The 16,975-nt window shown below is 50.4% G+C and overlaps 1 protein-coding gene across 1 annotated transcript in view; it reads left to right on the top strand.

The window, feature by feature from the left end:
• The window catches only part of EYA2 (EYA transcriptional coactivator and phosphatase 2), an 80,236-nt gene that overhangs the window by 48,577 nt on the left and 14,684 nt on the right, over window positions 1–16,975 (top strand). The window contains exons 3-6 of the mRNA XM_080814476.1: window positions 2,892–2,950; window positions 7,083–7,243; window positions 10,862–10,976; window positions 11,937–12,058. Of these exons, the coding sequence (XP_080670602.1) occupies window positions 2,892–2,950; window positions 7,083–7,243; window positions 10,862–10,976; window positions 11,937–12,058 (457 nt within the window). The remainder of the gene's footprint in view (window positions 1–2,891; window positions 2,951–7,082; window positions 7,244–10,861; window positions 10,977–11,936; window positions 12,059–16,975) is intronic.

Below are 16,975 nucleotides of genomic sequence, written 5' to 3'. Positions count from 1 at the left end.
TTGCCTCTCTGCCTACTTGTGATCTCTCTCTGTCAAATAAATTTTAAAAATAAATAAATAAATAAAATAACTATCAATAGCCACATGTGGCTAATCACTACTGTATTAGACAGCGTGACTGTAGAACCTTTCAAGCTGGGGTGTGCCGTTGTGTTCTGCTATTTTAGGAAAGGTCTTGGGGAGACCTGAGACCACCAAATACCAATGAGAATTCCAGGCCCATGGAAAAAAAGGAAGTGCAGAGTGAGGAACAGTAGAGGTTTGGGTGTAAGCTAGCTCAAGAGTGGTCACTCCGTAGCCCCAGTTTTTTCCCAGTGGCCCCCAAAGAGCTTCTCAGTTGGGTTCGCCACTTAACATCCCCCATGTTCATTGCCCTCCGCCCCTACTCCCACCTGCCCGCATGGCGGAACTTCCCCACGGCCCTTCCCACCCAGGCCTGTCAGAGCACACTGCTGCCCAGGCCCAGGCGTGGTCCCAGGCCCACGGATGTGAGAGGTCCCAGGTGTCAGGACTCGAGGTCATACTTTGCCACAGGGCTGTGTGTGCCAGCGTGTGCCAGGGACTCTGGAAGCAAACCTCACCCTCTGGCAAACCCCTTTGCAATCCAAAGCCCATTCAGGGGACCAGAGAGAGACCAGTGGCCACACCACCCCTTTCTGCCAGGCTCCAGCCTTTAGCCCCACAGAGTAGCCCAGGCTGCCCCAAACGCCACTGTCCCCACCCCCACATCTCCATAACAACATGGTTACCCCTATAGGCCTTTAAAAATTAATGAGGGGAGGGGTTCCCATCATTCCCACCCCCGGCAGAGCTCCTATTCTCGAAGATAAATTCAAGCCTCTTCCTTAAGTAAAAAGAGATGTGCTCAAAACGTTGATACCATTTTTTTTTCCCCAGATTCTGCCCTCCCATCAAGAAGCCAGAGATGTCCCCACCAGTTTTTTTCTTAGAGGTCAACCTCAGAGTTCCGTGTGCTTCCCCTCTCCCTTGTAGTGTTTTCCAGGAGACACCTGCCTCCTGAAATTACCTTGCAACCAAAATGTGGACATTCCTAAATCTTAACACAGTGATAGAAACTACCATTCGTGCCACACCCGCCGTGTTCCAGCCCCGGCGCTAGGTGCTTTCAGCCCAGCACCTCCCTTCTCACGCCAAGTCTGTGAAGGAGCTTCCCCTGTCTCGAATTTCCCTAGGCAATCTTGGAGGCTCAGGGTGGTCATGCCTCTGGCTCCGGGTCACACAGCCGGGAGGTGGTCAGATTCCGGAGCCTGGGGGTCACCAGGATCCGGAGCAGGCACAGCACGCTCGCGGTTTTCACCTGGTTATCCCGCCACCTGGGTGGACTTCCTGGCGGGGGCAGAGGTGACCCCCTCTGGCTGGATGTTGTGTGTAGCTTCGTGGAGGCAGTTGTGTCACCTGGTTGCAAAGTGACAGAAATCCAACTCCACTAGCTCAAACCGGAGAGCCCAGGGAGTCGTTTCCTGTGGCGGCTGTAACCGATCACCACACACTCAGTGGTTTAAGCTGTGTGTTCCCTTATCGTTCTGGAGGCCGGGCGTCCAGAAGCAGTTTCAGTGGGCTGAGTATGCTGGCAAGGCTGGTTTCCTCTGGAGGCTCTGAGGGGAGGAGACTGGGCCTTTTTTGGTGTCTGGTGGGCACCCGTATTTCCGGGCTTGTGGCTCTTTCCTCCATCTCCTGAGTACCCCAATGCCATCCCAATCCTATTCTCCTCTCTGTCGTCAAATACCCCTCTGCTTCTTACTCACAGGACCCCTTATAATTACACTTAGGGCCCACCCGGATAATCCAGAGTCATGTCCCCATCTCAGGACCTTTCACTTAATCCTATCTTGCAAAGTCCCTTACGCCATATAAGGAGCCTGGGACTGGGGCATGGGCATTTGCGAGGTGGAGGGGGGGTATTAATTACTCAGGTTACCACGGTCAGGGTGGTCTGGTTTCTGGTTTCAGCTGGGGCTAGATCCCGGGGATCAAATACTGTGATCAGGGCCTCATCCCTCTCCAGTTCTCAGATCTGCTTTTCTCCAGGCTGAATCCCACCACCCGGCAGCTGCGGTAAAGGAGAGGCCCCCTCCCCAAGATCTCAGCCGGAGTCCCGGGCCGGCCCTCACTGGTCTAGTTTAGACCACATGCTCCCCTTTCACACCATCACTGAGGCCGGAAGGCTCCTGAGTCTCTCTGATTGGTTGGGCCTGGGTCACATGCCCACCTCTGTCAGCTCCTCCCCTCGGTCTTAACTCACCTGTGCTAAGGTGTTTCCCCAAAGAGAACTGAGCGGTGAGTGGTGGAGAGCTGCAGGGCACGGGAGTCTGTGGAACGGCGAGCCCCGTACATTATACATTATGATAAGTACCCGATCGATGCTGGCCACAGATCACGGGACACAGAGCGGGCCTGGGGAAGGGGGTGCCTCTGGAAGTGAATGCCTGATCGATCCAAGCTTCACTGCACTGATGAAGGCAGAAGAGCCTTCCACGCAGAGGACATACCTTGATTAAGGCAAAGCTTTCGACCGCAGGGCCGGGATGCCCGTATGTCCTCACACACCCGACGGCAGAGGCAGGTGGTCCTGTTCTGTGCCTGTCCTCCCAATGCAATCTTAACAGCAGTCCCTTTACTTGCAAAACAGTCTGGGTGTGCCTGATAAATTACATGGTCACTCCCCCTCAACAGCCAACCTCATTTATAAGGGTCCCAAAGGCAACAGAAGGCATGAGACTTCATGGGAGATCACCTAACCTTTAGGGGCTAAGTTCACACCAGAATCCAGGACTCCTGACTCCCAGGCCAGTGCTCAGCATATGAAACTGACTCTCTCTGAGACTACAGTCACACTTCCTCTTTTTCTCCTCTTGCCACATTCTCCGTAGGATTGTGACCAGATCCACGTTGACGACGTCTCATCTGATGACAATGGGCAAGACCTAAGGTAGGAATTTGGAGGGCCCAAACTGCCCCTTTTGATTGGTTATTGAGCTTGCCTTCCACCAGAAGCGGAGAGGAGGGGCGGGCTGGGTTATGAGGGTGAGTGTACCTGCCTGGGTCAGAGCCCCAGGTCGCAGCCCCAGCCCCCAGCCTGCAGCCTTCTCCGCATCACCCAGTCACAGAGATTTCCAGAGACTCTCTGTGACTCTGCTTATGTTCACCCCTCGGCGGTTTCTTGTCAGCTGCCTAAAGCAATGCATGCATATTGGTTAAAAAAAAAAAAAATCAAACACCACTTCTGACCTTGCCTCCCAGAATCACCACCACCAAGAGTTTGGCACCTCTTCTTCAAAGGCTTGATTGCTTCATTAGCATACATATATTATTTAATATAAATGTTGATACAGTCGATACTCAGAAAAATATTTCTTGACCAAGTAAGCGGTATGTCTAGTTTCTAGGGGAAAACACGGGTAGGACATGGGTTCCAGAAATAAGGTATCCCACCGCTCAAAACGAGACAGCTTTCAGAGGAATGTGGCTGGAATGTTCCAAGCCTGCCCCTGAGAAAACCTTATAAAAATGGAGCCATAGTTAATCTGTGCTTATCCAAAATTATCCCAGCCCAGTAACTCTCGCCCCATCAAAAATATTACTAGACTGCATGGTGTTTTGCTTATGGGACCAGGAACTTCACTTAGTGTTTGCTTCCTAGATGCGTCTTCCATCTTACTCCAAAGAAAGAAATCAAAGCTTCTGTCACTGGGCCCTGGAAGTCTTTTCAAAGCCCAGCACAACTAGGAGGGATAGGCAGGCGCCTGCTTCGTATTAATTAGCCATTCTGAAAATCCCTCGCAGTCAGGACTGGCAAGGAGCAAGGTTCCAGTGCCAGCCGGGGCTTCTCTATTTGTGGAGTAAATAAACCCCAGATCAAGGTTAATCGTGTCCTTTCCACGACGTCATAGCTGGGAACCACTCTTCCCTTCACGGCAACGAGCAACCAGGATTCCGTGTTTATAACATCTCCCCTGTAGCTGGCTGGCGTGGGACTGAGAGCAGCCTCCGCTGAAGGCCGTCTCGTGCTGAGCTGTTTGGGATCTCACTTCCAGAAGCCATGATCCAAGGATGGTTTTCCCCATAGACACCAAACTCTCCATGCATTCATTTGAGAAGTCTCTCTCTTTTTTTTTTCTTTTAATTATTTATTCACTTGATAGACAGAGATCATGAGTAGGCAGAGAGGCAGGCAGAGAGAGAGAGGAGGAAGCAGGCTCCCCGCAGAGCAGAGAGCCCGATGCGGGGCTCGATCCCAGGACCCCGAGATCACGACCTGAGCCGAAGGCAGAGGCTTAACCCACTGAGCCACCCAGGTGCCCCGAGAAGTCTCTTTTGAGTACCTACTGTGTGCCGGGCACCAAGCATCAAATGCCCCTTCTTGTTTTCTTCAATTCCCAGCAGAAACCCACCTTGGTAATGCCCTTATTTTGCACCATGCCCTATCCCAGGTGCCTTTTGTGCATTAACTCCCTCATCTTCACGGTTACCGCAGGGAAAAACACAAGCTCTTCTCTTCCTCCCCCTTTTACAGCTGGGGAGGTTAAATAACAGGGAGGTTAAGTACCCTGCCGAACCTCACACAGCTGGTACGTGGGGGTGGTAGGGTTCATGGACATCCTTCCCTACCCTCCTGGTCTCTGGGCAGAACATCCAGGCACCTCCCCCAGGATGTCCTCGGAGTTTTTAGCATGTCGTGTTCTTTCTCAAGAACCAATTATCTGGCCTTTCCACACTACTCCGAGAGGGGCCCATAAGGCGTAGTCCTGGGTTCCCTTCGTAACTTAAAGGAAACTTCCACCATGTCCCGAGCCCTTGATGTCCTGCCACTGGGGCAGGAGGATGTCCTCAAATTTCTTGCAGCCGGAACTCACTTCGGTGGCACCAACCCTGACTTCCACACGGAACCGTACGTGCACAGAGGGAAGAGTATTGGCGCAGGGCGCCTGGGTGGCTCAGGTCATGGGATCGAGCCCCGCATCGGGCTCTGCTCAGCAGGGAGCCTGCTTCTCCCTCTCCCGCTCTCCCTGCTTGTGTTTCCTCTCTTGCTCTCTATTAAATAAATAAAATCTTTATTTAAAAAAAAAAAGCATTGGTGCATACATCATAAATCTGAAGAGAACGTGGGAGAAGCTCCACAGGCCAGCTCATCACGTGGTCGCCGTTGAAGACCTGGCGGATGGCCGTGTCCTAGCCTCTGGGAATACTGGCCAGTGAGCTGTGTCGTGCTGCTGCTGCTGCCGCGGGGGCCAGTGCCATGGCAGGCCGCCTCCCTCCCGGAACCTTCACTGACCAGATCCACACAGCCTTCTGGGAGCCACGACCTCTGGTGAGAGAGAGAGCCCAGCCTCCCACGGTGGTCTGCCCTGGGATCAGTAGCCACCAGTGGGGCCACTCTGCCTACGACGTCTCCGTGTCACAGACTCTCCCCCACGCCGTGTGGACCCTGCCACCCCATCCAGCAACAAGGGAGCTCCCGCAGCAGGTCCCCTGTGGTGGGTCTGCCGTGGCAGGCGCTGGCCCGGGAGGTCCCGCATGTCTGTGGCACCATCTCCTGTGAGCACCCACGGGAGGTCACACCTGATCGTGGCTCCTGCAGAGACTTCTGAAGAGACTGAGAAGGAAGAGCAGGCCGCTGCTGGAAAGGCCGTGACCAAGGAGGAGTTTCGGGGTGAAGGACTGTTCTGGCTCCCAAGTTCACTGCTGCTCGACACGAGGCTGCAGACGGGTCAGGAGGCGCACCAGAGTCTACCTCTGAGGCCCTGAGGATCAAGTCACCTGGGCCAGTGTCCTGGCCTGCATGCCCCAGGGAGCCCCCAAGGGCCTGGCCTCTGCTCGAGTAAGGCTGAGCCCCAGGCACAGTACAGGGGGTCACAGTGGCATGTCCCATCCTGCTGTGATCGGGCGCTGGACACGGCAGATGCTGCACAGGGACCATGACCCAGCACTTTGCACTTTCCAAATGCCCGTTGATCTCCGCAGCAGCAGGGCCCTGAAGCCCAGGGATGGATGTGAGATACAATTTCCAAGTCTTGCTTCATTCCTGCTGCAGCACGTCTTTGTAAAAAATAACGTGTCTTTATTTCCACTCTTCAACTCATCGTAGAACATCTAGAAAGTGCGAAGTAGTACAAGAGGGGGGAAATCAGCTAGACTCACTCCCTGAAACAGCCAGAGAACCACCCTGGCCTGTCTCCTTCTGCTCTTTTCCAGGAAGAGACTCGGTGGGGGTTGGGGGGTGCACAGAGGAAGAGAGAGACCACCTCAAGCGGGCTGCACACCCACAGTGGGGCCCCATGCAGGGCTCGATCTCACAACCCTGAGATCACGACCGGAGCCAAAATCAAGAGTCCGACGCTGAACCGACTGAGCCACACAGGTGCCCTGGGAAGAGACTCATTTTTGAAGCTTTGGGTCATGCTCTACACACATCCCTTGTCACGCTCTGGTTTTCCCCTGCAACGTTGTGATTTTGCAAACCTCCGGCAAGGCTTCTGGCAGAGGGGAAAGAAGATGGGGGTCTCTGGTACGTTGGGGTTTTCATTCTCACGTGCTGGTTGCGGTGGGCGGCGATTCGCCCCCACTCTCCCGTCCGCGTTCCCAGCTGCCGCCTCTGTCGTCAGCTCCGTGAGACACTCGGACCTGTCCCCAGTCCACACAGAGCCCTGCTTAGGCCGGCATGCTGCATCCGGACCGGAGGATTGTGCCTGCGAAGCACCAGCAATCAGCTCTGCCTCATTTAACAAATCAAAAAAATCAGGCTATGATTATTCCTGTGAAAGACAGGGAGATGTCACAGCGTGGGAAGAAAGGGTCGGCAGCCAGGCCTTCCAGGGGACACGGAGCAGCGCTGACTTGGGGATCGAAGTAGCGGGAACTAACGTGGGTCCTTCTGGACTCTTCCGTTGGGATGAACCAGCTGCAACCTTTCTTTGGAATTCCCTTCTAGCTTCCAATTCTAAAGGGCGGGGGGGAGGGGCTTATCCTAGCTTGGCCACTGCACGGGCTTCACGCTCCGGCTCCAAAGCCCTCGCCCACCGCCCACCGCCCACCGACCGTGTCTCTCCCCTCCCTCCCCCCAGCACGTACAACTTCTCGGCCGACGGCTTCCACAGCTCGGCCCCGGGAGCCAACATGTGCCTGGGCTCCGGCGTCCACGGCGGCGTGGACTGGATGAGGAAGCTGGCCTTCCGCTACCGGCGGGTGAAGGAGATGTACAACACCTACAAGAACAACGTCGGCGGTGAGTGGTCGGAGCCCCCCCACCCGGGGCGGGGGGACTGCCCTGCTCAGGCCGCACCCCTGGCTGAGGCAGGGTCAAGGGCAGCCGTGGTCCCTTGCGTGCGCAGACAACAGCTTGCTCGGTGTGTACCTTCGGGGCACGCTCTGGAAGGGGACGCGAGCATTTCCACGTCCTCACTTGGGGTTGCGGGGAGACGGAGGAATAGACGACACAGCCTGCCCGGGATCCCGCAGCCCACAAGCAGTGGAGCAGGTCTGGGGGCCGGCCTCCCCCCCCACGGCTACATCAGGTGTGGTCCGAGGCTGGGGTGGCCCGGCCACCTGTGTTCCAACACACCCTGGGCGACTCCGTCACTCGCTGGAGTTGGGGGACCAGTGGCTTCAGCCCCCGATGCTCAGACAGTGGGCTGTGGACCAGCCGCGTAAGTATCACCTTTGTTGTCAGACTCTCGGGCCCCCCTCCAGGCCACTGGGTCAGAATCGGCATTTTAAACAAGATCCCCGGGTAATCCGTGGAAACGCTGAAGTTGGAGAAGGCCTAGAAGCCGCTGGCTCTCATACTGGAACCACCTGGGGCATTTCCAGCTCTGATCTTGGCCTGGCTGCAGCCGGGGTTGGGATCACAGGGTTCAGGCCCTGACGTGCGGTCAAGGTGAAAGCCGCCGGTTTCGGCAGCACGAGAGCATTGGTCAGGGCACCAGAATGAGGAGTCCGGAAGGGGCTGTGGGCAAGGCCCTAGATGCCAGGCCCTAGATCAATATTTCTGGAATTCTCTGAGCTGGTGGTTCTTAACAGGAGGTGATACTGCTTCTCCTCCAGGAGGCATGTGAGGGTGTTTTGATGGTCACAGTGTGCGGAAGCAGCTACAGGCCCATAAAGGGAAAAGGTCTGAGTAGGCAGCAGGTAGTGTCTGCAAAGCTTCTAGGGCTCCCTCCCCCCGCCCCAGAAAGAATCTTGGGTCTCAAACTGGACAGAACCTACTTCCAGTCCCAATGCCTCCACTCTCTGTCTGGCTACCTCCCTGAGCCTCAGTATCTCAATCTGTGATATGGGGATAAAAGTAATTCTGTCTCCCTGGGTTTTGGAAACATTTGTTAATGGCCACAGAAGTCATGACTCTGTGCCTAAGGCAGGGACTCAAGTAAACGGTCGCATTGGTCACTAGCTCCTCTCGTTTTGCTTGGGAGTCTTTCAGGTTCTTCTGCGTCTGCCGGCCATGGCTGTGGTCCTAATGCAGCCCTGGGGAGAGCTAGTGCCTACTGAGCACTCAGTGTACGCCAGGCTCTGTTCTGAGGGCTTTTCATCTAATATCTTATTTGCTCTTTACAACATCCCTGTGAAGTAAGCGCTTTCCTCGTCTGTGTGGTGTAAAGGTGGAAACTGAGATCACAGATGTTAAGTAACCCGCCCAGCATCACACAGCCCACGGGGCAGAGCCACCACAGTGGAGTCTGAGGCCGGCTTCTTCGCCACCTCTGCCCACACTCCATGGCCTCTCACACCCAAATCTGTGGACTTCGAGAGTGAGGCAGAGAGCTGCAGGTTCAGCCCTGCCTGCTCAGCCGCCCTGATGTGCACAAAGGAGGGGAGCAGGTGCGCTTGGAGGAGAGAAGAGAGGGTTGGAGTCGGCCAACAGAGGCCACCTGCTCCTCATCTAGGTTAAGCCCCAGGAAGAGCCCAGAGTTCCTGTCAGGCTGCTCTGGTCCCCCCTAAGCTGAGGGGAAACTGCCCAGTGTGTCAACAGGCGAAGGGAGCCTGCATCTGGCAGGATACCGTGGGGAGCCCCCCTGCCCCCACCCCAGTTTCTGCATGCTCCCTCCCCCGCTCCTCTCCCCCAGCTCTCTCTGCATCCCAGAACTAGCCTGGGGGTCACCACACACCCCAGGATCCCGAGGGTTTGGGAAGTTGTGCTCAGAAGAGAGACATCCCCAAGAAACAGGATGAAAATAGAAAAGGCTTAACAAATCCACATCAGGAGGCAGGGCTGGGTTCAGAGGCCTTTGCCTGATTTTACACCTCCCTCTGCCACGTCCTGTTATAACCCTTGAGCAGGTTACTTAACCCATGTGTGCCTCAGTTTCCTCAGGTGTAAGGTGAGAATAATGATGCTGCCCGACTCCTAGGATAAATGTCAGGATAATATGAATTAACACACAGGACTGGCTTGGAACTGTGCCACGGCGCAGTGAGCATTTCTTGAATGTTGCTCTTGTCTGGGGAAGGAGACCAGCCTGGGGAAAAGCTGCGGATCGGAGGCAAGCAGACAGAAGCTTGAAGCATACTTCCCTAGCAGGTGCAAAGTAGGAGGGGTTGACCAGCTGGCTGCCCGTGAAAGCACATGTGACACCTCTTGTAAACTCTGTGGTCCTGTGCGCCCAGCAGTTTCTATCATTATTAAGGGCTGTGAGGAAGGTGCAGAGAGAAGGCAAGCCAGAGACCATCTACAGCAGTGTGTCCCAGTGAATCCCTTCTCCCTTGAACAAATACCGATTCAGCACCAACCTCACACCAGCCCCTGTGATAACGCCGCCCAGGGGCTGGTTCCGCCGTGGTGGACAAAACCAGCTCGGTCCCTGCCCTTGTGGGGCCAACAGCATGGTGAGCAAAGCAGACATTGAACACGTGATCACACAGATGTGTGTAAAATCCTAGTTGTGACAAATACGATGGACAAGAGGCGCAGGGTGTTGGGAGAGTGTAAAATAGAGACCTGACCAGGGCAGGCCTTCCAGAAGAAATGACATTGAAACGGAGTGTAAAGGACTTAGCCAAAAGGGAAGATAAGATATAAAGAGGGGTCTAGGTTCTCAGATGGGGTGTGCAAAGGTCCTGAGGCAGAAATATACTTGGTGTGTCAGGGGACAAAGAGGAGGCCACTAGGGAGGGAACAGAAGGACACCAGGGGAATGGCAAGAAATGAGACCAGGAACTAAGCAGGCTCAGGGGCCAGGGCTCTGGAGGCTTAACTTTATCTCAAGGGCCTTGATGGCTGAGAGACTTGACAGTCAGGTCTCGAGAGCCCGCTGCCTTGGTGCCACACCTGTCTCCCACTTCCTGCGGTGAGCAAGTCTGTTGACCTCACTAAGCCCCACTTCTCCACCTGACTTACACAGTGTTATTTGTCAATTATATCTCAATTAAAAAAAAAAGAAAGAAAGAAAATGTCCACCTCTAGGGTCACTATGAAAATCAATGAAATAAATCATATTAAAAGCCCAGGCCATACACACAGTAAGCACTCAATAAATGTTTTATTATTCATTTTTTGTGTCCACTGTAACAGTATAAATGCTATAATCTGCATTTTTTGTTCATCTGTATATGCAGTGTCTATTACAATACTGAGTACACAGAAGGGACTCCCAAATTCTTTGTTGGATGGATGGGCAGAGGGAGGGAAGGGTGGATGGGTAGGTGTGCCGATGCATGGATCAGTTCCGGGCGAGGATGACTGGTCAATCAATCCCAAAGTAAGATTAAAATTACTGGATAAAGTTGACCTTGGGTACCATCTGATTTGAAACCTCAGGGTACCTGTAGCTAGACTCCCCTTCCCTAACCACCACCCCCCAGACCTCTCAAATGATAAATACCATGTCTTTATTTCCCTTATCCATAGGTTTGATAGGAGCTCCCAAAAGAGAGACTTGGCTACAGCTCCGAGCCGAGCTGGAAGCCTTGACCGACCTCTGGCTGACCCACTCTCTGAAGGCGCTCAACCTCATCAATTCCCGGTAGGTGGGAGCCCCCGTTTGCCTTCCTGCCCTTGAACTTTCTCCCATTTGAGGGCGGGGGCTCCTCCATTTCCATACTTGGAGAATCGAACTCTCCCACACTTTCTGGACCTTTGATAAAGCTGAGGTCTCACACAGAACCGTGAACACCTTGTACCACCGCTGAGCAAACAGGTGCTGAGACTTCTCAGGGTCCAGCAGAGCCAAAGACCTTTGCACGTAGGCTGGTCTGTCCCACCCGCTGTTGCCCACACCTGCTGGTCACAACAAAGCCCTCTGAAAACCATTGTATAGTGGGCCGCAGATCATCCGGCGGGCAGTTACAAGGTAAGGAGGGTCTGGTTTCATTCCAGACCACCCAATAAATTGCCTCTTGCTCTTTAACAAGATCATCTGAGCCAGAGAACAAATAACTCTCTGCACTAGCATCCCAAAATCTTGTGACCCAGCATGTGAATGGTGACAAGATGCTGGCCCGTGAGCCAGCTCCATCCCACGGATATGTCCTGTTTGATACACATTTTGTCCCAAAGACTGGGAAAGGAATCCATAGCTCCAGATTTCTAGGTTCTGTCAAAATATCAGAACTGGCAGGTGTTCTCCAGTTTGCCCCAGTCCTCACCGCTCCCTGTTGTCCTACACCTGATCCGTATTCCTCATTTCTATCCCTGAAAGGTAGCTGCAGCTATGTGTGTGTCCTTACAAGAAGCATTTGTTTTACTTAAGTATTACATTCTAACTCTGTAAATAATATGACAGGATTGTGTCTCAATGCGCCAGGCAGCCTCAGGCTTAAGAGAGGAAGAGCTGAAGGATCCTTGGGCCTTCCCTCACCTGAAGATGACTTAACCAGAGCTCCAAATCCCAGAGCTCCTGCCAACTCCTGCCAACTCCAGGCTCGTGCTGCAGGGTGAGGAGGCCTGGCCTTGGTGTTCTGACCTAAGTCTTCTTTGTCCTCAGGCCCAACTGTGTCAACGTGCTGGTCACCACCACTCAACTAATCCCTGCCTTAGCCAAAGTCCTGCTGTATGGACTGGGCTCCGTGTTTCCTATTGAGAACATCTACAGTGCAACCAAGACAGGTAGGGAGAACCCAGCCTTGGGGTGATGCAGGGAGGAAGGGTGAGGCTAGCTCTTCATCCTGCGTTTGGGAAGCTTAAGGAAAACAGCACTAAGGAAGTTAAAGAACTGGTCTCTGGGCATGACTCGGATCCCCAGAACAATCCCGCAAACCACTCGCTTTAACCTCAGCTCCCAGAGTGGTTAGGACCATTGTTTTCTGAAGTGTGGGTATTAGTAAGGATACCTACAAAGCTGCTGTAACAGACACACACCGAATACAAGGGCTTACATCAGAATCCGAGCTCCTTTCTCTCTCGCGTGTCAACAGACTAGAGGTGACTGATGCAGGCTAGTGGGGAAACCCTGTCCTCTTCCCACCTTATTTTTCCACCATCCCCTGTGGTTTTATTCCCATTTGGGGTTAAATCAGAATCCTGCCACACTGTCATTCCGACTTCTGGGAAGAGGGGAAGGAGGAAGGAGTAATACATGTCGAATGTTTTAAAGCCAGAACTCAGTTTGGGATACCCGGTGCTTCTACTCACCTCTTATTGGCCCCTGCTTAGTCACATGGCCACGAGTAGTGGCATGGGAGGCTGGGAAATGTAGTCCATAGCTAAGTGCCATGAACATAGGTAAGTCATGGAACTCTATTACTAAGAAGAGGAAAATAAGCCCCACATCCAGCTCCCTCCCTCAGGAGGGAGTCTGCTTCTCCCTCCTGCTATTGCTTTGTGTGTCTCTCTATCAAATGAATAAATAAAATCTTAAAAAAAAAAATAGTTTCCACCATAGCATGGCACGTGAGGTAATTTTAATTTAGGTGGTACAAGTCGTCAAATAACCTTGAATCTAACCTTGAACCACACAGAGAGAAAATTTGGGGGTTTTTGTTGTTGTTGTTTTTTCTCTTTTAAGGAGAGAGTCTCAGTTTAGTGTTATCTTGCTTTGACACCTCTCTTAATGCTTGATAATCTTTATTAACAAAGAGAACAAGCCTTAGGCTCAGACCTTCCATCAGATAAGAGAATTTAATACCTAGAAACGAACAGCATCATTTATCATCAGGGCAAGTCCTATTGGTTTCCCGGAGGGAGGGGCTGGGATTTTTTATTCTTACATCACCTAAAACTATATAATAATACAAAATAAATCCAGTTAAGTTGCTTTTATTTTTTTTAAGATTTTATTTATTTATTTAACAGAGAGAGAGATCACAAGTAGGCAGAGAGGCAGAGAGAGGGGGGGAAGCAGGCTCCCTGCAGAAAGCCCCATGCGGGGCTCGATCCCAGGACCCTGAGAGCATGACCCAAACCGAAGGCACCCACTGTGCCACCCAGGCAACCCAAGTTAAGATCCTTTTAATTAGAAATTTTTAACCTTGTTTTTTTTCTGGACCAACAACAAAAAAATTGTAGTACTTGGGAAGCATTTCCCCAGAGCAGTTTTTGTCTTTACTCAAGTTCTAGCTCTGAACATTACAGAAAATTGCCTTTAGATTTTTAGGTTTTAAAATCATGAAACTCAGGCCCTGACGCCCACGAGAGCTTCTGTAGCAGGCCTTGGTCACCCTGTCGTCGTCTTTCTGCTGTAGTCATGTGCCTTTGCAGGCTCCTTGAGAACCTCTTTCTTAAATACGCCTTATCTTTAATTGTGGAAAAATATACGTAGCACGAAATTTACCATCTTCACCATTTCTCAGTGTACAGTCCAGGGATGTGAGCCACGTTTACACCGTTGTGCCACCATCCCCATCGTCTAGCCCCAGGACTCTTTCCATCTTGTAGACCTGAAGCTGGGTCTGCATTAAACAGGAAGTCCCCGTTCCTGCCTGCCCCCCGCCCCTGGCAAACACCCTTCTACTTTCTGCCTCTAGGAATGACTGCTCTGGGGACCTCGTAGAAATTGAAACATAGAATATTTCTTTTTGTGACTGGCTTATTTCACATAACATAATGTCCTCAAGGGTCTTCTCTATGATGTGGCCTGTGTCAGAATCCCGTTCCTTTTAAAAGCTGAGTAATAGTCCATTTACGTCTGTGCTACATTTTCTTTATCCATTCATCCATCTACGGACACTCATAGATGCTTCCCCATCTTGGCTATTGTAAAAAAGTGCTGCTATGAACATGGGTATACAAATCTCTCTTCAAGACTCTGGTTTCAATTCTTTGGGATGTATATCCGGTGGTAGAATTGGTGAGCCGTAGGGTAATTTTTCATTTTTTGAGGAACCGCCATACTGTTTTCCATAGCGGACGCACCATTGTGCATTCCCACCAACAGGGCCCAAGGGTTCCAGTTTCTCCACATCCTCACCAACATCTGTTCTGTTCTCTCCCTTTTTGATGATAACTATCCTAATGGGTGTGAGGGGACTGGGTTTTTTTAATTATTATTAACATATAATGTATTTGTTATAGGGGTACAGGTCTGTGATTCATCAGTCTTACATAACACCCAGCACTCACAACGCATACCCTCCCCAGTGTCCATCACCCAGCCATCCCCACCCCCACGACCCCCTCCACCTAGCACCCCTCAGTTTGTTTCCTGAGATTAAGGGGCTCTTATGGTTTGTCTCCCTCTCTGGTTTTGTCTTATTTCATTTCTTCCTCTCTTCCCCTAAGATCCTCTATCTTGTTTCTCAAATTCCACGTATCAGTGAGATCATATGATAATTGTCTTTCTCTGATTGACTTATTTCACTTAGCATAATACCCTCTAGTTCCATCCACATTGTTGTAAATGGCAAGGTTTCATTTTTTGATGACTATGTAATATTCCAATGTATATACATATATATACCACATCTTCTTTATTCATCTGTCAATGGACATCAGGGCTCTTTCCGTAGTTTGGCTATTGTGGGCACTGCTGCTATAAACATTTGGGTGCACGTGCCCCTTTGGATCACTACATTTGTATCTTTGGGGTAAAGACCCAGTAGTGCAATTGCTAGGTCATAGGGTACTCTACTTCCTACTTTTAGAGGAACGTCCATACTGTTTTCCAGAGTGGCTGCACCAGCCTGCATTCCCACCAACAGTATAGGAGGGTTCCCCTTTTTCTGCATCCTCTCCAACATCTGTCATTTCCTGACTTGTTAATTTTAGCCATTCTGACTGGTGTGAGGTGGTATCTCTTGTGGTTTTGATTTATGTTTCCCTGATGCCGAGTGATGTTAAGCACTTTCTCATGAGTCTATTGGCCATTTGGATGTCTTCTTTGCAGAAATATCTGTTCATGTCCTCTGCCCATTTCTTGATTGGATTATTTGTTCCTTGAGTGTTGAGTTTAATTCTTATAGATTTTGGATACTAACCCTTTACCTGACATGTCATTTGCAAATATCTTATCCCATTCTGTCAGTTGTCTTTTGGTTTTGTTGACTATTTCCTTTGCTGTGCAAAAGCTTTTGATCTTGATGAAGTCCCAATAGTTCATTTTCGCCCTTGCTTCCCTTGCCTTTGGAGATGTTTCTAGGAAGAAGTTGCTGTGGCTGAGGTCAAAGAACTTGCTGCCTATGTTCTCCTCAAAGATTTTGATGGATTCCTGTCTCACATTGAGGTCTTTCATCCATTTTGAGTCTTTTTTTGTGTGTGGTATAAGGAAATGGTCCAGTTTCATTCTTCTGCATGTGGCTGTCCAATTTTCCCAACACTATTTGTTGAAGAGACTGTTTTTTTCCCACTGGACATTCTTTCCTGCTTTGTCAAAGATTAGTTGACCATAGAGTTAAGGGTCCATTTCTGAATTCTCTGTTCTGTTCCACTGATCTATGTGTCTGTTTTTGTGCCAGTACCATACTGTCTTGATGATGACAGCTTCATAATATAGCTTGAAGTCCGGAATTGTGATGCCACCAACTTTGCTTTTCTTTTTCAACATTCCTCTGACTATTCGGGGTCTTCACTGGTTCCATATAAATTTTAGGATTATTTTTCCATTTCTTTGAAAAAAAATTGGTATTTTGATAGGGATTGTGTTAAATGTGTAGATTGCTTTAGATAGCATAGACATCTTAACAATGTTTGTTCTTCCAGTCCATGAGCATGGAACGTGTTTCCATTTCTTTGTGTCTTCCTCAATTTCTTTTGTGAGTATTCTATAGTTTTCTGAGAACAGATTCTTTGCCTCTTTTGTTAGATTTGCTCCTAGGTATCTTAGGGTTTTGGGTGCAATTATAAATGGGATTGACTCCTTAATTTCTCTTTCTTCTGTCTCATTGTTGGTGTTGTAACTGATGTCTGTGCATTGATTTTTATATCCTGACACTTCACTGAATTCCCATATGAGTTCTAGCGGTTTTGGAGTGGAGTCTTTTGGGTCTTCTACATAAAGTATCATATCATCTACAAAGAGTGAGTGTTTGAACTCTTCTTTGCTGATCTGGATGCCTTTTATTTCTTTTTGTTGTCTGATTGCTGACGCTAGGACTTCTTGTACTATGTTGAACAGCAGTGGTGATAGTGGACATCCCTGCCATGTTCCTGACCTTAGAGGGGAAGCTCTCAGTTTTTCCCCATTGAGAATGATATTCGCTGTGGGTTTTTCATAGATGGCTTTGATGACATTGAGGTATGTACCCCCATCCCTACACTGTGAAGAGTTTTGATCAAGAAAGGATGCTGTACTTTGTCAAATGCTTTTTCAGCATCTATGGAGAGTGTCATACGGTTCTTGTTCTTTCTTTTATTAATGTATTGTATCAGATGGGTTGATTTGCAGATGTTGAACCAACCTTGCAGCCCAGGAATAAATCCCACTTGGTCATGATGAATAATCCCTTTTAATGTACTGTTGGATCCTATTGGCTAGTGTTTTGGTGAGAACTTTCATATCTGTGTTCATCAAGGATATTGGTCTGTAATTCTCTTTTTGATGGGGATCTTTGTCTGGTTTTGGGGTCATGGTAATGCTGGCCTGATAAAATG

This window comes from Martes martes (assembly GCF_963455335.1).
Source record: "Martes martes genome assembly, chromosome: 9".
NCBI classification, from domain to species: Eukaryota; Metazoa; Chordata; class Mammalia; order Carnivora; family Mustelidae; genus Martes; species Martes martes.
Note: the sequence above shows the minus strand (reverse complement) of the source record. Positions and strands in the feature narration are given on the sequence as shown.